The 24,637-nt window shown below is 40.6% G+C and overlaps 1 protein-coding gene across 9 annotated transcripts in view; it reads right to left on the reverse strand.

Annotated features, from left to right (window-relative positions):
* Positions 1-16,639: 16,639 nt before the first annotated feature.
* Positions 16,640-24,637, reverse strand: part of BASP1 (brain abundant membrane attached signal protein 1) — a 92,231-nt gene continuing 84,233 nt past the window's right edge. For all 9 annotated transcript variants that reach the window (XM_081517493.1, XM_081517495.1, XM_081517497.1 and 6 more), the window contains one exon: positions 16,640-18,239. In XM_081517493.1, coding sequence (XP_081373619.1) covers positions 17,544-18,230 — 687 coding nt within the window. In that variant the 5' untranslated portion in view covers positions 18,231-18,239 and the 3' untranslated portion in view covers positions 16,640-17,543. The remainder of the gene's footprint in view (positions 18,240-24,637) is intronic.

Here is a 24,637-nt window from a genome sequence, read left to right on the forward strand (position 1 = left end):
GATGTTTGGTTTCATAAGTCACAAAAATCTCTGATTTCTGACCTTGCCTCTTGACTGGAAGTGGAGAACCAGCTTCTTCTTCATCTGATTTTTTAGTTCCCAGTTGATATGCTTATTCCTGGGCCCTGTTGGTTTTCAGGTATCTATTCTGTCTGCAACTATTACTCCCACACCTTTATTTTTCTAAGTGATCTTCTTCAAAGATCACACATGCCTCTCTTCTAACTCTTGCATAAGCCAAGTTCAGTTCAGTTCAGTACAGTCGCTCAGTCGTGTCCGACTCTTTGCGACCCCATGAACTGCAGCACGCCAGGCCTCTCTGTCCATCACCAACTCCCAGAGTCTACCCAAACCCATGTCCATCGAGTTGGTGATGCCATCCAACCATCTCATCCTCTGTCGTCCACTTCTCCTCCTGCCCCCAATCCTACCCAGCATTAGGGTCTTTTCCAATGAGTCAACTCTTCGCATGAGGTGGCCAAAGTATTGGAGTTTCAGCTTCAACATCAGTCCTTCCAATGAACACCCAGGATTGATCTACTTTAGGATGGATTGACTGGATCGCCTTGCAATTCAAGGGACTCTCAAGAGTCTTCTCCAACACCACAGTTCAAAAGCATCAATTCTTCAGCGCTCAGCTTTCTTCACCGTCCAACTCTCACAACCATACATGACACCGGAAAAACCATAGCCTTGACTAGACGGACTTTTGTTGGCAAAGTAATGTCTCTGCTTTTAAATATGCTATCTAGGTTGGCCATAACCTTCCTTCCAAGGAGTAAGTGTCTTTTAATTTCATGGCTGCAATCACCATCAGCAGTGATTTTGGAGCCCAAAAAAATAAAGTCTGACACTGTTTCCACTGTTTCCCCATCTATTTCCCATGAAGTGATGGGACCAGATGCCATGATCTTAGTTTTCTGAATGTCGAGCTTTAAGCCAACTTTTTCACTCTCCTCTTTCACTTTCATCAAGAGGCTCTTTAGTTCTTCTTTATTTTCTGCCATAAGGGTGGTGTCATCTGCATTTCTGAGGTTATTGATATTTCTCCTGGCAATCTTGATTCCAGCTTGTGTTTCTTCCAGCCCAGCGTTTCTCATGATGTACTCTGCATAGAAGTTAAATAAGCAGGGTGACAATATACAGCCTTGACATACTCCTTTTCCTATTTGGAACCAGTCTGTTGTTCCATGTCCAGTTCTAACTGTTGCTTCCTGACCTGCATACAGGTTTCTCAAGAGACAGGTCAGATGGTCTGGTATTCATACCAAGGCAAATTGGAGAACGATAGTCTAGGATATTTTTTTTAACAAAAGGAGCCAAAATTCAAATGCAAAGTATCTTTTGGCTCAACTTAACAAAGTCTTCTGAATCAGGACCTATACTTTGGCCACCTCTTCCTTTTGGGCAAGGTGGTTGCTTGTAGCTGGTATGATATCTCTCATAAGAATGAGTTTGTGCTTGCTTCAGAAAGTTGGAAGCTGGGGAAAGTTTGAAGAATTCTGATTAGAACATCAGAAGGACCTCGTGTAAGTGACTTTGAGCTATGGAGTACAGATGATTGGGCAGCCAACAAAATGATGGCACTCAAAAAAAGCAACAAGATTTACTCTAGCAACTGCTCAGTTGATAGACCTGTTGATAGATCCAGATGTTTCTTCGAAGACCAAGATTATAAGAAAGGATCAGCCAAAAAAAGGTAGCATGACTAGCCAGAATTTCTCTCTAAAATCAGATACCCAGGATAAACTACCAATGTGAATACATTTTATAACAAATATAATAATCCATATGTCTATAACCTTATACAGATTTTCATTGTATTATAAATTGGATAACTTAAGAAATTTAAGGATAATAGTAGGATATTTTTCTGTTTAAAGGTGCATCATGATTGCAGTATCTTTTTGTATGCTCTCTGTAAGTGAAGAATAATGTTAATTTTTAATTATTGAAATATAATGAGGATATAAGTCTTCACTTGTAGCTCAGTTGGTAAAGAATCTGTCTGCAACTCAGGAGACCCAGGTTCTATTCCTGGGTTGGGAAGATCCCCTGGAGAAGGAAATGGTAATCCACTCGAGTATTCTCATCTGAAGAATCCCTTGGACAGAGGAGCCTGGCAGGCCACTGTCCATGGAGTTGCAAGAGTCGGACATGACTTAGTGATTAAACTACCACCAATGCATAGTAGCACGATATGATTGATGGAAATTATGAACACATAATTTTTCCATAAGAAAAAGAAAATACTGTGGTTCATAAAAAGAAAATCTAGAAGATAATTATGTACATTTCCACTAGAAGTTACAAAACCATCATCCATTACATACAGACAGAGAGAAGATAATTTGTATGTTAGTTTACTGTAAGGGCCTTGCCAGAATAAATTCACTCTCTAGTTACTTAATAACTCCAATGAATTGATTATAGACTTAGTGTATAAACTCCTAGTTTCTTGTTTTAAAAAGATAAAGCTATTCAACAATTATTAGTGGTCTTTAGAGAGACTTAGAGAATTGGGTAAATTAATACCAGCTCTTCTGACTGAACTTCCTATGGAACTTTCAGGAAAAAGCTGCAACTCCAAGACTATGCAACAGACTTCAGATTTCCAGCAACCCATGAAAAACTCAATAATAAATGTACTCTCTCCAAAGAATATCAAGCAAAGCAGATTGTTACTCTAATTGCTTTCTAATTTCTTTTATTTTCTCCAAATTTAAGTTCAAAAGTACAGCATTTTTAGCAAGATTGCAGTAAGCTCATCGGCTCATTACCACCCAATTCCATAGGAAAACTATTGGAGAGCCACTGGAATCTATTCTGAGACAGGAAGTGTATGAGGTAATTCCATTCAACATCTTCATAAAATAAAAATGATTGGCTTAAATTTGTGATTCACAGATGCATGTTTTTCATTTATAATATTTAATTTAGGACAAGCACTCACATCTCTTCTTTTCCAAACACTAGAGACTGCTATATTTTAAATTCCTTAATAAGATAACAAACTATATTGTTTTCATATCATGTATTTGTAACAAATACCAGATACAGATTTGGCTTTATTAGTTGAGAAAGTCAAAAACCAGCCACCCATGATGCAATTTCATTAGTTCTAGGAAGATCCTCATCAATAATATTGTTTTGCCCACCCAACATCACCCCAGTCTTCCCCAAATAAATACCTCTCCTGTGCCTAACCATCTACCTGAAACTGGACAACTGAAAGTCATTTTTACTTAAAACTTTTGTCTTGTCTAATAAAGCAAATAAGTCTGGGAGAAGACATAAAAAACGATATTACGTAAGCCACTTACATCTCAACAAATATTTAAAAAATACTCAGTGTGAGGCAACATTCAGAAGACTAGAGATAAGAAAAGGAGAAGTTGTATTTCTGCCCTCAATCACTCCCAGCTAATAAAGGACCTATATGACAGAAAGGATTTGAAGAAGTCCAGTAAGGCTGGATTTTGGGAAATATTTGGAGAAGTAGAGAGAGAGAAACCCTCAGGTTTTCTTTAGTCTGTCACTGGGCTCCAGTGAAAGTGAAAATTGGATTCCAGGTACTGTGCATCAGGTCCATGACAGCATTGATCTTGGTGACAACCCTGTGAGTTGGGTGAGAGTATTTTTCCCATCTTACAGATAAGGAGGACAATGCACAAAGAGGTGAAGTAATTTGCCCAAGGTCGCTGAGCTCAGAAAGTCTCAGAGACAAGCTTCAAACCAGGGAATCTGCTAACATCTTCTCAGTGTAGGGAGTGAGAGAGCAAGGGTCCAGGAGCATTGAGACATGGGAGGTGTTTGGAGAGATCTGAGGTGATCAGAGCAGTGAGTGCTGAGCCTAAGTGTAAAGCAGGTTCACCAACACAGACATGTGCTTTGTCTGAGGTCCAGCCTGCAGAGTCCACTGAAGCAAAGTGGAAAATACATCTTTGCCCATTAGGGCCAGAATTCACTCTCCTCAAAGGGAGCATTAAAGCTTAATCTCCACGTCTCTCATCTCTGATTACTATTGGTCAACACACAAGTGTGAGTTACTGGGGTCGCCTATTTGGTGCAAGATCATCAATCCCATAATGCACTGCTTCCCTGCCCGGCCTCTGCTCCGGAAGCACAGCGTCAGAGCAAGGAAATGCCTTTTACCCTCCATCCTCTTTATGGAACATCCCTTCCCCTCCTTGCCTTAACTAAAGCCATGAGGATGAGCTCCCCGGAGACCTCTCACGTGAGGCTGGTGAACTCTTTGCCTCCTACGGCAAACTCCAGAAGTGTATACCGCAATGGTTCTGTGAAAAATCTGCAGTGGAGGAGACCCAGCTTCGATTCGTGGGTGGGAGAGATCCCCTGGAGAAGGGAATGGCAACTCACTCCAGAATTCTTGCCCGGAGAATTCCATGGACAGAGGAGCCTGGTGGATCGCAGTCCGTGGGGTCACAAAGAGTCAGACATGACTGTGTGACTAACATGTTCACTTTCTGTGAAAAACAGCACCGTCTGCTTTGAACTTTATGCCCTTTGGCCAAAGCATTCCCTCCTCCTCCTCACATTTTCATGGGTTCCTGTTTATTCCTTCTCTTTCCCCACGTCTTGGCCACCAGCCTTGTGCGTGGTGTTGCCTTTCACATGGACAGCTTAGCTCAAGTCCTGGCTCTCAATGGCTTCACTTCCTCTTATTCAATAACATATTCATCTCCTCAGCAACCTTCTTCCTCAGTCACAAGGAAGGCTGTCACCGTGCAAAACTTCCCCACCTCCAAAACTGCCTATTCCAGTGTCCTCCTCCATTTCTCAAACATGCTTTTCCAGCCACTCTTATCATGACTATGGTTCAGCTTTCTCAGTGTGTTACCCTACCCCAGGCTTTCCTTTCTCCCCATCCACCAGTCTCCTGTTGTTCACAGTCCCTTGGTCTTATTGTCATGTGATGGCCACCATATCAACAAAAATCTTGCCAGTTCTCTAGTTGGATTTTTGAGGCCTGTGTTTCTGTCACATGCACTAGAAAAGCCCAACCCTGGAGGCCCCAACTGTGCTCGTTTTATATGTCCGCACCCAAGTAGTCAAGGAACTCTGAGGAAGAACAAGCAACAGAGCATCATGACTCCTTAGTCAAGATAAGCCATCTCCGATGGGCCCTCAAGTGTGTCTTAAGAGTTAGTCACTCCGTCGCGTCTGACTCTTTGACTCCATGTACTATAGCCTGTCAGGCTCCTCTGTCCATGAAATTCTCCAGGCAAGAATACTGGAATGGGTTGCCAATTCTCTTCTCAAGTGTATCTTACCAGCTTACCAAACTTGGAGGTCATCTTGCAGATATTCCTTCTTCCTCCTCTTTAGGTTGCCTACCAAGCTATCTGCCCAGCACTCCAACTGGTCTGCCTCAGTCACAGTAAATACTCTTTCCTCAGAGGAATAGTCATGACTTATCTGAGAACAGGGGTGTGACTTTACCTGGAACTGATGATACATTCATTTTCAATAGTTATATGGGCTTTCCTGGTGGCTCAGACAGTAAAGAATCGGCCTGCATTGCAGGAGACCTGGGTTTGATCCCTGGAAGGGGAAGATCCCCTGGAGAAATGAATGGCTACCCACTCCAGTATTCTTGCCTGGGAAATCCCAAGGACAGAGGAGCCTGGAGGGTTACAGTACTGGGGTCGAAAAGAGCTGGACACAACTGAGCGAATAACACTTTCACTTTTGGTCTTTTCTGGCTGTTGTCATGGCAATTAACAACTGTCATGGCCCTGGTGGGTGTGTCTTTAGCATTCTAATGTATTACAATGAGTGTGTAAGGAGGTTCAAGGTCTACTGAAAGTCAAGACTTCCACCATCTTGGGCCTAGCAAGTTCTATCCAGTTCTTGCTTTGTTCTCTCTGCAGCTTCCTCCTGAAACTTAGATAAGAGTAGTTGGTTTCCATCAGGGAGAGGCAGGGGTATGATTCTGGGGCAACAGCCTTGGTAACACTTATGCACTGTGCTAAATGTATCCTTTGATTCTCTCCACAATCCCCTACCCCCACCCAGAGACAGTCATGTTCTCTAGTTTTCAGATTAGCATATTGAGGCCCTAAGAAGTTAATGCTGTCCTCAGGTCACAAAGTTAACTACACAATAGAGGTAGGGGGAGAATGAATCCCCTTTGCGTATGGCAGGTGGATTCCAAGGTCTTCACCTGCCATACGCAAAGGGGATTCATTCTCCCTCGTTGATTCATATCTTAGTTGTCTCAGTAACCTAATATGAACATTCTCAGGAAAGCCATCTTGGATTTTGACCTTCCCCACCTCCCCACACCTAGTGGTTGCCATGCCTTGCATGTGTGTTTTATTTTTTTCCTACTGTGAAGTAGTTAGAATAGGAAAAAGGAGTCCAAAATGGCGGTGGCTAAAAGACAGACAAAGAAAGGGAAAGGCCCGCAGAAAGGGAGCAAAGGAAAAATCCTCGGATCTGAGTGAGAACCTCAGGTGAAACAAACATGCCCCCCTGCTGGCTAGCTCTAATTTGCATAGGGCAGGCTCAAGGCGGGAGGAGACAAAAGGTATAAAAAGAGGGAGCCAAGACTTGTTGAGTCTTCTCCTTTGGGGTTGGCCCACCCTCAGCCTCTTGCTGCAGCGAGACAAAACCAAGGAAATTACACACTCTCCCAACACTACAGACTAGGCTGTTTCATCTAGGATAACTTGGGTCTCGAGTCCATAGTCATTGTCTTTGTCATGTGATGACAAAGGAAGCATGAAGAAATGTCTTCCCATTACATTTTCCTTTGCAATTTAAATAGGATAAACAAGCCAGAGCTTACAATCTCAGCTTTTTTTAGAAACTGAAACCTTTGCTGTGGTTCATTGAGTATGTGTCAAGAGTTGGTTACTTCTGGCTCTTGCTAAAAATATTCACAGCAACTTATAATTATTCCCATTTTTCCTAATGAGGTAAGTGAGCCTCAGAGATGTTAAGTAATTTACTTAAGAGCAAATTATCCTGAGAACAGATTCTAACCCAAGTCTCTTTGAAAACTGTATGAAAGTCACAGTATCTCAGTGAACTCCCAAAGAAGGGCTTTGTGAAATTCTTCCCCTCCCTCTGCCTTCCATAGGTTCAAAATCATGGCTTAGTGCCTGGATTGTGTTTATTTCAATATCCTAGAAGTTTTTAGGTAGTCAGGCTGTATGGCATTTCAGAACCACTACCCTGACTTCTGGAACAGTTTCTTGACGTGAAACCTTTAAGATTCCCTTTTAATGAGCACTTCACATCAAAGACTATTTCAAATTATGTTAAATTCTGATTTAATCCTCCCTTAATCTCCCTGTGATTCTTATAGATACGTGGGGGGGGGTGAGTAAATAAAGTACAGATGAGTTCCAAGAAAAGTACACTGTTTTTCATTAGCAAAGAACAAATGAATAATAAGTGTTGTGCAAAGTAAAAAGCAAAACAGTACACTTAACGTATATTTAGAAAGTACACACTTATGATGTATATACTTTTTATAGTTTTTACCCAGGGTATGTATTTGCCTCAGTGCGAATTCAGTGGGAAGAAGGAAGGAAGGAAGGAAGGAAGGAAGGAAAGGAGGAAGGAGAGAGACAGTGACAATATCTTTTTAGAATTTCATTAGCTGACCAAAAAAAAAAAAAAAATAGAAGTAGGAGACTTGATGGGAAAGACAAAATCCAGAGGAAGAGAGGAATAGGAAGAGAGGAAATAAAAGATAAAAAAAAAGTTATAATGAAGTTCTGGCTAGCATCAAAAATGTAAGCAACTCTTTTTTGTCTTCTAATTATGTTATTTTTGGTTTCATTGTTTTTACTAGTGTGTGTGTGTCCGTGTGTGTGTGCGTGTGTTATTTAGAAAACTTAGAATTTGCTCTGAATGTCAAGGCATTTTTCAGCCCCTGCTAGAGAAAGCAGCTGAATAGGTAGCAAGCAAAATATAGGCTCTATTATACTCAGCTTAAAAAATATATATATATATATAAATAAAATAATATATATATAAATAAAATTATGTACACACACACGTGTATATATATATATATATATAAAGCAGAAGAAGAAGGAAAAGAACCCTCTGGGGAATTTGCATACTAGTCAGACTCTGGTGGCTGTGGTGGGTGGTTCCGGCTGAGAGGCAGCTCTATTCTTAGACGTCTGTGCTGAGGATGGAAATTGTTCACTGCTGCTACAGGACCTTCTTCTAGTCAGTGCTTTTAGTGGGGTTCACCTGTCAGATCAAATTTCCCAACCCTGCGTAAAAGGCAATTGTAATCAGATGGTGTCATTACCTTCTGCTCATGGCAAATCTCCAAACAGGGCTCTTTCTGTCAGTAAAGTACTAAAATGTAGTCTTTCCCTTCCATTAAGAGGATTGCTTTCGTTTTAGGGGCTCAGGGATTTTTTTTTTTCCTTTTTCAGTTTTTTTCACTGCTCTTTTTGTTAACAAAAATGTATTACAAATGACTATGGTTTCCTCCAGTTTAAAAAAAAAAAGTGCCATTTTCCTTTGAGTAACAACATTGATGGGCCTGAGTTTCTGAATGTGTGGCTCTTAAATACAAACCAATTGATATTAAGGATTAATTTAGTCACTAAAGCAAGAATAGTCTTTGGTGCCTATTGCAACATAGCTTCTACTTGAATAAATCCATAGCTTAAAAAGCCAAAAGATAGTGAGGTTGCCACTAGTCTACCTGGTGATTAAAACTGAGTCTTTAAGATAAATATTTTTAATGTATCAGAATATTTACATGTTTAAAATAGCAAATTTCATTTTAAGCTTTAGTAGACTTTCTGCCACCCATGCCTTTGGGGAAGCCTGCAGCCTGTCTGGCTTTGTTTTCGTCATCCGAAACTGCCTTAGAATTAGGGAAATAGATGTAAAGCCATATTCAAGATGAGAATTCCTCAATACAACATCTTTGGACTCTTTTCTCTTACTCTTAAATCCTGGACTATATAATCAAAACCATATGTGAAGAAAGCAAATACGAAAGCTTTCTTGATGATTCTAAATTGGTGCTTATCACGCCATCATTTTGTCATTTGACTAGTAAAGACACGAATCTGGAGGAGTTAAAAAAAAAGAAGTAGATACATTATAGAAGGCTTATTAATTTATAAATGAAAGATGTTAAATGTGAATTTTCCTGGACTCAGAGGGAAACTTGGGGGAAACATAAAACCACCTTCAAAGGAAATGAAATGAGGAACAAATGTGATATTTGGACCTCAGGAAAATATGAAGGTCAAGTGTACATGAGATAGAGATATATGATATTGCTATTTGATTTTCTATTTCAATGTGTACAGTTGTACCAAGTATCCTTTTTCAAGAGAATAGTTCCTTTGCAAAAAGATTTTCCTCCAGGAATTTAAATATGTAAGTGAACGGAAGTACACAGCTTCAGAAGAAAAATTGCTTTTAATAAAATGACTGAGAACCGTTTGGAGAAATATACTTAACCAATGGTTCGTGGATTTTGAGATTTCATACACTAATAAAATTTCTATCCTTAAAAAGGCACAAGGCATATAGGCTCATGAAAAGAAATAGTTTTTTTTATTTTTATTTTTAATCAGGGACATATATCTTTATTTAAAACTGCAATCCTAATACAGGGGGCACAGGTTCGATCCCTGGTTGTGGAACTAAGATCTTGCATGCTGCATGGCACAGTCAAAAAATAAATAAACTTTTAAAAAGACAAATACCTTTATGAAAAACTCTCTGAATTACTCTCTTCACTTTCCCATGAGCAGGAAGGGTTAAAAACTCCGGGCCAAGTAACAGTCATTGACTAAACATTTAAAACATGAACTACTTGGCTGACCAAAACAATGTCAACTATAAATGAGGAAAATTTGGTCTCCTTTTACAAGGATGCATAGAAAAGTTCATCTGATTAATCCCATAAATATTAGTGGCACTGCTATTTGGTATATTGTTTTTTTATCTTAGCATCTTTTTTAATTGGAGGATAATTGCTTTACACTCTTGTGTTGGTTTCTGCCATATATCCACATGAATCAGCCACAAGTATGCATATGTCCCCTCCTTCCTGAATCCCTCTCCCATCTCCCTCTCCATCCCACTCCTCTAAGTTATCATAGAGCACTGGGTTGAGCTCCCTGTGTCACACAGCAAATTCCCACTTGCTACCTATTTTATATACGGTAATGTATATGTTTCCATGGTATTCTCTCAATTCATCCCACCCTCTCTTTCCCCCACTGTGTCCATAAGTCTGTTCTCTAGGTTTGCATCTCCATTGCTGCCCTGCAAATAGGTTCATCAGTACCATCTTTCTAGATTCCATACATGTGTTAATATACAACATTTGTCTCTTTCTGACTTACTTCACTCTAACAGGTTCATCCACCTCATTAGGACTGACTCAAATGCATTCTTTTTAACAGTTGAGTAATATTCCATTGTATATATGTACCACAATTTCTGTACCCATTCATCTGTCAATGGATATCTGGTTGCTTCTGAGAAAGTCAATTCTTAGGCAGGTTGATGAGAAGTATGGGGTCCCAGAGGACATGTTTCTACTTCTTAAGGCCCTTCTGACTAATCCTGTCATCTTTAAATGTATATTATGGCAGTGGGTCTAGTAAGATCTTTCTATTGTTAGCTCTAATCCCTTTATCTTAAAATGTAAATCATGGGAGTGGATCTGGTAAGACCTTTACAAAATTGAGACATTCTTTTGATTTACTGTAATAACCAATTGAAAATGTATATAACTCTCTTGCTAAGACGAGCAAAGGGGGCACACTCCGTCCCCCTTCTGATGTCTATGTCAGAAGCTTCCTCTGTCCCTCTTTATACTGTAATAAAATTCTGCTATAGCAAGGAGAGATGAATCTCTCTAAGAAAATTAGAGATACCCAGGAAACATTTCTTGCAAAAATGGATACTCCAAAGACAGAAATGGTATAGACCTAACAGAAGCAGAAGATATGAAGAAGAGGTGGCAAGAATACAGATAACTATACAAAAATGATCTATACAACCCAGATAATCATGATGGTGTGATTACTCACCTAGAGCCAGACATCCTAGAGTCCGAAGTCAAGTCACTACGAACAAAGCGAGAGGAAGTGATGGAATTCCAGCTGAGCTATTTCAAATCCTAAAAGATGATGCTGTGAAGGTGATGCACTCAATATGCCAGCAAATTTGGAAAACTCAGCAGTGGCCACAGGACTGGAAAAGGTCAGTTTTCATTCCAATCCCCAAGAAAGGCAACTCCAAATAATGTTCAAATTACTGCACAATTGTACTCATCTCACACGCTAGCAAAGAAATGCTCAAAATTCTCCAAAAAAGGCTTCAACAGTATGTGAAATGAGAACATCCAGATGTTCAAACTGGATTTAGAAAAGGAAGAGGAACCAGAGATCAAATTGCCAGCATCCACTGGATCATCGAAAAAGCAAGAGAGTTCCAGAAAAACATCTACTTCTGCTTCATTGACTATGCCAAAGCCTTTCACTGTGTGGATCACAACCAACTGTGGAAAATTCAAGAGATGGGAATACCAGACCACCTTATCTGCCTCCTGAGAAATGTGTATGCAGGTCAAGAAGCAACAGTTAGAACAGGATATGAAACAACGACTGGTTCCAAACTGGGAAAGGAGTACAGGTGTATATTGTCACCTTGCTTATTTAACTTATATGCAGAAGACATCATGCATCATGTGAAATGTCAGGCTGGATGAAGCACAAGCTGGAATCAAGATTGCTGGGAGAAATATCAATAACCTCAGATATGCAGATGACACCACCCTTATGGCAGAAAGCGAAGAGGAACTAAAGAACCTCTTCATGAAAGCAAAAGAGGAGAGTGCAAATGTTGGCTCAAAACTCAACATTCAAAAAACTAAGATCATAGCATCTGGTCCCATCACTTCATGGCAAATAGATGGGGAAGCAAAGGATACAGTGACAGACTTTAGTTTTTTGGTTTCTGAAATCACTGCAGATGGTGACTGCAGCCATGAAATTAAGACACTTGCTCCTTGGAAGAAAAGCTATGATCAACCTGGACAGCACATTAAAAAGCAGAGATGTTACTTTGCCAACAAAGGTCCATCTAGTCAAAGCTATGCTTTTTCCAGTAGTCATGTATGGATGTGAGAGTTGGACCATAAAGAAAGCTGAGTGCCAAAGAACTGATGCTTTTGAACTGTGGTGTTGGAGAAGACTCTTGAGAGTGCCTTGGACTGCAAAGAGATCCAACCAGTCCTTCCTAAAGGAAATCAGTCCTGAATATTCATTGGAAGGACTGATGCTGAAACTGAAGCTCCAATGCTTTGGCCACGTGATGTGAAGAACTGACTCACTGGAAAGACCCCGATATTGGGAAAGATTGAATGCATGAGGATAATGGGACAACAGAGGATGAGATGAATGGATGGCATCACTGAGTCAATGGACATGAGTTTGAGCAAGCTCCGGGAGTTGGTGATGAACAGGAATGCCTGGAGTGCTGCAGTCTGTGGGGTCACAAAGAGTCAGACAGGACTGAGTGCCTGAACTGAACTAAACTGAAAACTCTGCTATACAAAAGATCTCGACTAATCAAGCCTGGTCCCTGGTCTGGAAGCTAAATCTTCTTCTTTGGAAATCACGAATCTGACATCGTTCACTGTAAGCTATCACTTCCATGCCCTAGCTATTGTCAAAAGTGCCACAACGAACATTGGGGTACATGTGTGCATGCTCAGTCGCCTTGGTTGTGTCCAACTCTTTGTGACCCTTTGGACTCTAGCCTGCCAGGTTCCTCTGTCCATAGGATTCTCCAGGCAAGGATACTGGAATGGGTTACCATGCCCTCCTCCAGGGGATCTTCCTGACTTAGAGATAGAATGCAAGCCTGCATCGTGGGCAGATTCTTTACCACTGAGGAACTAGGGACACACAGGGTACATGCGTATCTTTCACTTGTGCTTTTCTCAGGTTATATGCCCAGTGGTGGGATTGCTGCGTCATGTTGTAGTTCTATTCCTAGTGTTTTAAGGACTCTCCGTACTGTTCTCCATAGTGGCTGTATCAATTTACATTCCCACCAACAAGGAAATAGTCACCCAAATCCAGGAAGCCCAGAGAGTCTGATACAGGATAAACCCAAAGAGAAATATACAAAGACACATATTAATCAAACTAACAAAAAATTAAACACAAAGGAAAACTATTAAAAGCCACAAGGGAAAAGCAAAAGAATAACATACAAAGGAATCCCCATAAGGCTAACAGCTGATTTTTCAACAGAAACTCTGCAGGCCAGAAGGGAGTGGAAGGATATATTTAAAGTGATGAAAGAGGAAAACCTAAATCAAGGTTACTCTCCCCAGCAAGGATTTCATTCAGATTTGATGGTAAGAAAATTATCTTCCAAGCATCCAATTTCCAATATTGTGTAAGTTGGTTAAAAATAAAGACTACAATAACTGCACTGTTACGCTGGAAAATAGAAATCAAAAGAATGAGGACTAATCTCATCAATTTTGAGGAAAGAATTTGGATAACAACAAAACAGTAAATTCTCTAAATAGTAGATTTTTTTTCCACAAATAAAACTTGACTGACATTTACTGTATGTCAAAGCCTTATGTCTGTAAAGAAACAATGTAAATGTGTGTTCCTAAGCCAGTTTTGACAGTGGATGGACATCAATTGATATGTTGAGTGTTACAATGAACATAATGTGTTTCAATAGAGCATGGTATTTCATTTAATGAAAATTAAGATTTTGAGATTTTTATGAGAACGAAGTGTGTAGCTGCTGCACCTAATAATTTTCCCAACTGAGGCAAGTAAAGAATGTCTAGATTTTATCAGCACCAGGTGGTTGACAACCACTTGCCTAGTGTACACCGAACCTTGGCCTTGACCCCACTAAGAATGGCAAGTGGGGTTCCTGGATAGTGGCCATGTGAGGCCTCTGTCTCAGTGACCACGGACAGGCTGAAGATGGCCTGCTCTTAGGGTTGAGGCCAGGCAGGATCACCATGGCACATACCAGCTCTTGAGGACTTGGGTCCATCCCCACCATGCAGAGGCAGTGTTAAGCTACTGGACAGGACATTCAAGGTAAAGGGTCACTGTGGAAAAGCTCATTTCACTCTCCGTTAGTTTTTGCTGTAGGTACACAGGCACCCAGTCAGTGTTAACCCCTGGAACCCTTTCTTCTCCGTAAAGCAGATGTTAAACACGCATGAAGTGGTGAGCCAAACATGAGGTGGGTCCCCAGATAACTTGCCAGTGACGCATAAGTTTGTGCAGGACCTTCCCTTTATTTAAGATCATTCATGAGAAGGGAGCAATTGAGCTTCCTCCAGAGTTAAAATGGACGCTCAACATTCCCGGGCTGAGTGCATCACTCCCACACACAAAACACGTTCTGCTGGATACACAGCCTCAAACCAAGGTTTTCTTCACTACAGCAAAATTAAATGTCATGAGCCATGGTTGGGTGGAAATTCTGATTTTGGTATTTGGGGGACCACATTTCTGATATTTTTTCATTGCTGGAACACCGACTGGAGTTACAAAACAGAAAAACAACTCAGATTATTAAATTCTCCCACACAACTTTAAGTGTAAATAAGCTAAAACTAAGAAAAATGCCTCCTTGGTTTCGTTTATCCCTAAACAGCAATTTATAGCGATAAACACTAATCCAGGAGACTGATTTGATTGTTCTAATCACCCAAAAGCCTAGGGAGTTTTTTATGAGAAAAGGATGAAGAGAGTGAATTTATGACTTTCATCAACGAGCACATCTATCTGCATGAACTGCATGGTACTTAATATTAGTAACCATTTAAATATCCTCCATGGTTCAAAGAATCTGTTATCTCTCTACCAGCACCACCAATCCACCCCCAAGCTATTTTACATAGGCCAGGACACACGTAATAATTCGGACATTTCTCTATTTTTCTTACCTAAAACAGCTGCTTGGTGGTTAATGTGTTTACGTATTTCTTGTTGTGCTTTCAAGCATTAAGAGTTCAAATTTATTTCACTATAGAAACAAGAACCCGCATTGAACCCTTGTATCCAGTTTCACTATTTCTTCTTCTCCAGTATAACCCACTGGCAACATCTTAAGTGTGGTACAGACTAGGCTACTGAGATGATAATTGGAGGGGAATTCTTTTTCCTTTTTTAATCCTGTGTAATGTAATCCATAAAAACTGAGTAAGGTCCCTCCTCATCCACTGTTCACTAGTGGATGAGGATGAACTAATTTTGGGAATAATTCCAGTATACTGGCCCTTCACAAATTCTAAAGAAAATTTTCTAGGTTAGGGTCTATTTATTACTCTATTACTATTATTTATTACTCTATTACCACCCAACCCATTCTTCCCAAACCTGCCATTTGATGGACTCAATCATGATTCAATCATGAGAAATCTGTGTCTAGGATTAACTTCGGGGCTTCCCTGATATCTCAGTTGGTAAAGAATCTGCCTGCAATGCAGGAGACCCCAGTTGGATTCCTGGGTTGGGAAGATCCCCTGGAGAAGGGATAGACTACCCACTCCAGTATTCTTGGGCTTCCCTTGTGGCTCAGCTGGTAAAGAATCTGCCTGCAATGCAGGAGACCCCAGTTGGATCCCTGGGTTGGTTAGATCCCTTGGAGAAGGGAAAAGCTACTACCCACTCCAGTATTCTGGCCTGGAGAATTCCTTGGACTGTACAGTCCATGGGGTCATAGAGTCTGACACGACCAAGCGACTTTCACTTTTCAGGATTCACTTCACTTTTAAGTGCTTTATATTTGAGATTTGGCTTTTAATAACCAATTGCAAAAGACCCAAACCACTACCAAGAAATTTGAGACAACTCCTTCTTTTCTTACGTTACAGGACTGATGCACCTGCCTGGCTGCTCCATAAAAGCCACTGCTGACACCAGTTTCCCAACCCCTTCCCCATCTATGGAATATGAGCAAACTGAGGATTGCCATTCCAGCCCTGGGGAAGAAATCGGACAGAGGTGACATACCTTCTGTTGGGACATACCTGTCCACCCCATAAAATCATCACCAGGCATATACACAAACTAGTATTTCAGAAGTGAATTGGGTTTGCTTTAGCTCTCTTACATGTAAGAGAGAAACCTGCAATTAGAAGTGACTTAAAAGCCATAAGTCATCAGTGCAAAACCAGAACAGGAATCCAGTCACTGTAAAGGCCGGTTCCATGTTTGCTTTCACTCCACAGCTACCATGAATATGGTACACAAACAGATAAAAGGACCTTCAGTGGTTTTATAACTTACGTGCATGTTATCTATAAGACCTGATCATTCTCTTCTACCCAGCCTTCAAGTTCAAATCCATTTACTGTCTTACAATGTGTTTGATGCAAAATATGTGACTTTTAATTAATCATGTCCTCATTTTTTATAGAGTATATCTCCATAGACTGACACTGATCCAGCTCATTTCTTAAACAAATAACCTTGAAGATCCTGCTTTATTTTTCTATCCAAATATACCCAAGAAAACTGCCAATAATTGTTCTGTTCCCTACTGAGGCAATGACCCAGGAGCAGGGAAGGGTAATGGTGGTAAAAAGAAAACCAGTAGTCTTCGTGACTTCATTTTAATTGTTTAACTTTATTACTGTTGCACCATTTATACAATTACATATAATTTCAATGCATCCATTGTACATTTTTTTTTGTTTTTTTTTTTAATTTTTATGTTTTTCCATTTTCCAATGAGTGGTGTGTTGGTGTCTGTGACACAGAATGGAAGAGAAAACTGGAACTGCAATGAACGCAGACTTTTTTTTATTTTATTTTTTTCATTTCCACTGACCAATAAACAGAACTACAGGTGCACCCAACCACGGACATGCATTAACTCGTCATGAGAAATCTAGGGAGGCTAAGTAGGATGAGAGAATGTTTGTTATTCCCAAAAGACCAGGGGAGGAAAAATGGAGTATTGGCATCAAGATACATGTGGACAGGCTACGGTGGGCTGTCTGAAAGTTGGCATTCATCCACAACATTAAAAAAATATCAAAATAAGAAAGGCTGTAAATGAAAAAAGAAAACACAGAAAATACTGCTTTCATAAACATCTGATTGCCTTGGCACAGCCCTGTGGGCAGAATCAAACGCATCACTCCCCACCCCCTGCCCCTTGCAGAAACACAAGATGTTCAGATCTTAGTGGCAGGAGCGCATGTGACAGCAGTTCAGGTACAAAAGATGTACTGCACTTTCAGACATTGATCTTGAAAATCCAGGGCTGATTGGTAGAGTTGACTGAAGGTATATTAGATATTTCCCCACAAAAATACTATTTGGATTCTCCCCACCCCCTCCCTCCCTTTGATGGGACCACATCCTTATTCTTGGGCAATACATATGATTACTTCCGATTTGAAACAAGTTAGTATAGGAGAGAGAGAGACAGAGAGAGAGAGAGAGACAAGAGAGACAGGTCGTCGTTAAGCTGTATTCTTTTTTTTTTCCATAGGCTGTCCTTTGTTACTCTTTCACTGCTACGGTTTGATCGGAATTAGCTGCCGGAGTGTCGGCAGGTTTGACCTCGTCTGCTGGGGCTGCGGGGGCCTGAGCCTTGGGCGTGGAACTCGGCGCTTCCGTGGCTGCCGGCGTCTCCTTGGAGGATGGGGCAGCCTCAGTGCTGCTGGGTTTTGAGTCTGAAGCTGGGGCCCCGTCACTTTTCGTCTCCTGCGCGGCAGGAGCGGCGGGAGCCTCAGTCTTTGTGGGGTCCCCTCCCTCCTTGCTCTTGTCATCCTTGGTGGGGGCCGTGGGCTCCGCCGCCTCGGCCTCTGAAGCTTTGGGAGCGTCGCTGCCCGCGGAGGGGCCTGAGGCGGCCGCCGGCTCCTGCTCAGCATCTTTGGGGGGCTCCGGCTTGCCCTCGGCCCCCTCCGTCGCCTCAGGCTCTGCCTTCGGGGCGTCTTCCTTGGCCGCCTCCGCGTCTTTCTCGCCTTCCTTGTCTTCGGGCTTGTTGGCGGCGTCCTGGGCATCCTTCTCCGGCTTCTCCTCTTTGCCCTCCTTCACCTCTGGGGTCTCGGCAGCTGCCTGGGTCTCATTCTCCTTCGGGGTTCCCTCCTCTTCTGTCCCAGCTCCTTCGGCCTTCTTGTCTTTGTCCTTGGCCTTCTCATCATTCACATTGTACCCCTTCTTCTTCTTGCTCAGTTTGCCTCCCATCTTGGAGTTCTGTAACAACAGGACACAAAACAAAACGAGAAAGAGTTACTTGACGCTCGCGTCCCCCCAAATTCATGGGTCGACATTCTAACCCCCAGGGTGACAGTATTGGGGGGCAGGGTGGGGTGGGTGGCCTTCCGGAGGTGATTAGGACATGCGGGTGGGGCCCTCATGGACAGATTAGCACCCTCATAGAAGCGACCCGGCACGGACCTCTCTGGCCCCTTTCCCCCTGTGCCCTCGCAGCCAGAAACCAGCCCCCTATAATCTCAAAGCAGGTCCTCACCAGATACCAAATCTGCCCACACCCTGATCTAGGACTTCCCACCCTAGCAGAACTGTGAGAAATCAATTGTTGCTGTTTACAAGCCACTCAATCTATGGTGATTAGCTACAGCAGCCCTAAGGTGATTGTCAAGCATAAAAACGCAAAGAGGCTTCTATGTACAAAGTAAAGGGTTTAGAACACTATTGAACCATGCATCTTAGAATGCTTAACTGGTAAATCATATGCTACAAGTACGTCATCATAGTTAAAAATAAAATAAAATGTAACCAATGAATCATTTAAAGTATCTAATCAGTAGTAAGCCAAGGACATACCAAGCTAAAATCCAAGAACAGTGATAAAAAGACTAAGTTTGTCAACTGCAAAGAGAAACGGAGCCACTAGCCACTATTTGTGTATCTGCTTCCTCATGTCCGGCTCAAATACCAAGCACTGAACAAAATGGCAGTGACAGCCATTTTAGATTTATAGGCAAGCTAGTGAAAGGTGTCATAATTTTAAAATACCTGGCAGAGAAATGACACAGCTGGAAAAAAAAAAATCACACAAATCTCAAATTTCGAGAAAATAATCTCAAGCTTCAAACCCCACTATCCATATATATGTTCATATATGCACTCACATCTTCAAAGACCAAAGGCCAGGAGGATTTGGTCTATCTCATTATTAAGAAGGACCCATTAAAGGAAAACTATCGCTCAGAAAAGGGTATCACCAGTCACATTTGGTTTGTTAGTTGTGTCAGACTTGTATTCACTGCTCTTTAAGGTATTTTTGGCTTAAAAGAAATAGTTCCACAATAATATAACAATGTCCTTCATGCTCAATTTCCTGATGAGAATTCAAACTAGATACTCAACTGTATTGGTCATTAACGGCCTTTTCACTCAAAGGTAAGTCTCCAACTTCCTTGAGGCTGACACTTTGACTCTGGTATAAGAACCTGAGAGTGTACTTGATCCTCAATCTTTCTCCTCTGGTACTATAGCATTCATCCAAATCAACAATCAGGTATAAATTTAGTTCAAGTGTATTTTTATGGCATCATATGTCACTGGGAATCCACTGAAATGTTGCTCTTTAGAGGCAAATTGGTTGCTTTTCCTTGATGAAGTGTGGCAAAAATTACATGGCAATATCCTCTTTCACCCCCACAAATAAGTTCAGGAGAAAGAGAAAGAAAAAGAGAGAGAGAGAGGAGAGAACACACACTTTGCTTCGTGTCCCCACATACACATACAGGTGACATCTCTGGTTCTGTTCCAGGTCAGAACTGACCCCTGGCAGAATTATATTGTACTCTGTGATGTCTTTTTTTTTTTTAAGTATTTTCCATTTAGAAAATAAAATTTTCTGCTTATTCATTCCATTCCTTGGACTCATGATTCAGGACAGTGATAACCTACATTTATCTTATTTAAGAGCTGGGTGTTGGATACAAAAGTGCTCTTCTTCAGTCAAAATTTGTCTTACCATGATGTACGTGAATTTCCTGTGCAGAATGACTTTAATAGTTGGGGAGGAAAAAAAAGCAATAAACCAAAAAATGATGAAAATACTGTTCCTTTTCTCAAGGAAGACCTTTATTATGTTATCAGAGTAAGAATTTCTCTTATACACATTTCTTTTTTAAAAGAGAGTGGCTTTTGGTCATTACCTACTTCAGACACCCTACGGGCTATATTTGACTTAATTTTTGGTTATTTTTCCCTCAGAAGTGAGAGCAAGCATATATGGTAAAAATACTTTAAATGCACCTTTATCCTGTAAGCAATCACAAAACAATAAATGAAAATATGAAGAAATAAACTGGAGCTGTTTAAATTATAGTTTAAACTCTTTCATTGAATTATAAATTACCCAGTATGTATGAATGGTGCATGTCAAAATGTCAACTCTGATATTTCAAGGTATTTTGGTACATTAGGTTAGAGCTAAGTAACAGAAAACCTGACAGGTCTGCCTGTAGGATCTTCTCCCAATTCCATAACAGAAACCCATGAACCAACTTAGAAAGTGCAGAACAGAAGACAAAGTATAAATGTGGTGGGCGTATGACCATAACCAAGTGTCCTTCCTGAACTACACAGCATGAAATTCTATACAGCTATCCCTAGAGGCTTAAAGTCAAGTTGGTTTACAAACCTAAAATCTACTTTACTAAAACTGGTGTTCTGAAACACAATTAGGGCCAATTTCCATTTTTTGTTTCTGGGTAGGAAATGAACGTACATAATCAAATTCTAAGAAAGTATGTCTCAATTCCTACTGGTCTTTGAAAGTTAATAAACACTATTACTTTTTGCAAATTTTCCTGTGTTAGTTATAGTGAGGTATCAGAGGAAGTCTTACAGAATTCTCTAGAACACTGGAAAAGCAGGACAGTCTGATATTTCACAAGAAAATATGGATGAAAACCTTGCCAACTACCAGGGATAAACTAGAATTCTAATTTCAAGTCTATTAACTGTTTCCAGGGGTCCAGGAACAACCCTAATCCCAAATATGTTACTAAAGTATTTTATTTAATTATCTCAACAGCACCATGAGATCATAAGTATACCATTAGTATCCTCCTTTTATCCCTATGGAAATTCTAACTAGCTGAGTTCATGGAGCAGTGTCATGTCATAAAAGCAAAAGGCCAAGTCCTATAAAATAAGATGAGGCAGGATAGCACTGTCTAGGTTGTCATAGGGAACTCCACCAAGAAACTAGCAAGTGGGCAGTGTTCTCATCTCAAGAATGGTACCCATCCTGAGTCACAAGGTTGGTGCAGATATACGGTGACTCAAAACTCAAAATGTTGACATGATTAGGACAAAATTCAGATTTTCTGGTACCCTCTGCCCCTGTAATTTTTTATCATCCCATTTGCCAATGGAGCTTTGTATCAAAATCCTAAAGAAACAAGGGGTGGTGGGCATATTTTTTCTCTTATTTCTATCACTTCTAATTTTGAAAGAGATTAGTTGGTGTAGAAATTCAGAAGTTTGAACTTCTAAATTAAAAAAAAAAAGGCAGTTAAACACACACACAAGCTCATCAACTAGTAATCCATCCTGGAAGGTACTTAAAACCCAAGGTATCTTTCCCTGATAGCTCAGTTGGTAAAGAATCTGCCTGCAATGCAGGAGACCTGGGTTTGATTCCTGGGTTGGGAAGATCTGCTGGAGAAGGGATAGGCTACCCACTCCAGCGTTTTTGGGCTTCCCTGGTGGCTCAGCTGGTATTGAATCCGCCTGCAATGTGGGAGACCTGGGTTTGAGCCCTGGGTTGGGAAGATCCTCTGGAAAAGAGAAAGGCTACCCACTCCAGGATTCTGGCCTAGAGAATTCCATGGACCGTATAGCCCTTGGGGTCACAAAGAGTCGGACACAACTGAGCAACTTTCACTTTCACGCTACAATGAAAGGACTAGGGCTACCTTTGCATTTCTCCACATTGGGACATTTACCAGCCACTGAGTGCCACAGCAAGAAAACTCAGACCTGTGCACTGAACTAAGCTCTCCGTGTTGATACGACAACCAAACACTAAAGGTGATTTATTAGTTATAACATCTCAGAGGAAAGCAAACTTGAGAGTTGTCCTTTGAAATTACAAAAGAATTCTATGTTACAAGGGCCAAAACTGTAGACTGATGGCTTCAAACTGGCTTAGAAAACAACTAACAACCAACAGCAAGAGAGAGAAACTTCACTGTGTTTAATCTTGAAAACATTGGACAGGAATTACTTCATGGAGACTTTGCACATGCCATTTCATGAGCCTGCAATATGTGCTAGCTCTTTCCCCCATCATTTAATTTTGCAATTCTTAGATAATTGCTTGTAAACCGTAAGAGAACAGCAGGACACAGGTTCCACAAACACACACAAGTTCTAGAATCAGGAATTAGAAGCACTGTGATTAAAATATTTTTAAATGGCATCAAGATTTTTGGTATCTGTGTTCCAAGCATGCTCCTGCTGACTGGATATATGTGGAAAAGAAGTTTGTGCGGTTATCTATTGTCACCACATGTGCGTGCATGCTAAGTTGCTTTAGTCGTGTCTGACTCTGTGTGACCCTGTGAGCTATAGCCTGCCAGGCTCCACTGTCCATGAGATTCTCCAGGCAAGAATACTCCAGTGGATTGACATACCTTCCTCCAGGGGATTGGCCTGACCCAGGGATCAAAACTGTATCTCTAGCATCCCCTGCATTGGCACCACCTGGGAAGCCCCTATTGTCACGTATTACCCCCATACTGCTAATATTAATATTAGTCTACTTCTTTGATTTGATTCTTTAATGTACTTAAGATTCCTGAAGTTAGAAATCTTTTAAAAATATAAACAGTCTATTATATCAAGAAAGCATTTCCCAGACAGAAGTAAAAATTATGGATCAGTCATCAAATCTACTTCCTCCCAATTTGAGCTCATACTCAGAGTGATCATAGAAGAAACATCATTTTATCTTCCCACTAATTCTCCGTCACCTGGTCCACGGAAACAAGAAAAAAACTCCCTTCCAGTTCTCAGGATGAGCAGAGAATCCAAATTCTTCGTATTTTTCAGGTACTAGTAGTATTCTAAATGGCTCAGCTGTTGTGTGACTTACCTGCTCCTCCAATCTTTTGCAAGTGAGCCTCTATCTAGTTAATTAATTCCACTTGGCTATACACAAATACTCCAGAAGAATGAAAATTCTGCTTTTTGGTGAAGAGAAAAAGTGACATTCTACAAAGCAACCTGGAAGGGAAGGTGGGGAAACAGGAGAGAAGCCGTGAAAATCAGAGGGAAGATCAGTGGCGGGTACGAAGCCCCGGAGCCCAGTTCTTTGTCTACACCACACATCAGGACTCAGAAAGAGATCGCATCCATGTGATAGACTACCTTCCTTGCCTTACCTTAAGTAAGGTAAGGCATTTTTTGGCCTCAGAAATAAATACATGAAGTAAATAATCAATGGCCTCAATATTAGATTTTAAATGTTTCTCCAAAACAAATATTTGGAGGATTTTGTTGAGTCTTCGAGCTAACAAGTATTTATTTTCTTGTAAAACGAATTCCTGTTTACAAGGTAATGGTCAACTACCAAGTTGAATACTAATATAGATCTATGAAGAGAAAAAAATGTAATCCTACATATCACCACTACTGCAAATCTTAAAAAAGTTTTTCTTTGAGGCATTCAGGTGAAGAAATACTTTGAAATATTATATGCTAATAAAGATACTCTAATAGGCAAAGATAGTCACTTCCAGAAAGCTCTTCAAATTCTTTGATCCTTTTGCTCCAGAAAGGCTGTCAGAGACCATGGAAGATGGTCCTTAGCCATTCAAATCATCTATATTTGTGTTTATTTTGTATACACAATCCCAGGACATGCTGGGCAAAATTACATCTGTATTAGATGAATTATCATGGGATTTCACTCAAGAACCACAATTCTTGCAAATTCTAATATGATCAACTCATCCAGGACTTTCCTAATATGTTTTTAAAGAACCCGCCTGCAATGTAGGAAACACGGGTCGGAAAGATCCCTTGGAGGAAGGCATGGCAACCCACTCTAGTATTCTTGCCTGAAGAATCCCATGGACAGAGGAGACTGGCGGGCTACAGTCTATAGAGTCACAAAGAGTCAGAAACGATTAAAACAACTGAGAATGCACATCAGCATAGCCTACACGACTGAATTAAAACTTAGCTTTCATTTCGGGAAAATAAAAGTAGACAGGCAGAGGCCAAAGTGTCGTTTTGGAAAAATTATAAATATTTTCTTTACAACTCATGTCAAAAACAAGCCACCTAGCACTCACTCACAGTATTACCATTTCCTTTGGAAGAAACCATTTTTGCTTTGTTTTGCTTTGAACTGAATTGAGCCCAGAAAACGGAATATTTCCTCTAAGAAAAAAATTTTTTTTTCATTTACTCATAAAGGCCTGTATCTTTTCATGGATTCCCTTGCATGTTCAGAATCTGACTAGAAAATAGTTTTACCTAAGAAATCTCTCAATCAAGGGGTAATTCATTTCTATATCTACTGTAATGGAAAGCTATACCACACAAAACTAGGACACAGCTGCATTGTTACAGAGCTATTTAGAATGCAACATTTTAGA

This window comes from Giraffa tippelskirchi, chromosome 8 (assembly GCF_054371585.1).
Source record: "Giraffa tippelskirchi isolate mGirTip1 chromosome 8, T2T-mGirTip1v1.2.pri, whole genome shotgun sequence".
NCBI classification, from domain to species: Eukaryota; Metazoa; Chordata; class Mammalia; order Artiodactyla; family Giraffidae; genus Giraffa; species Giraffa tippelskirchi.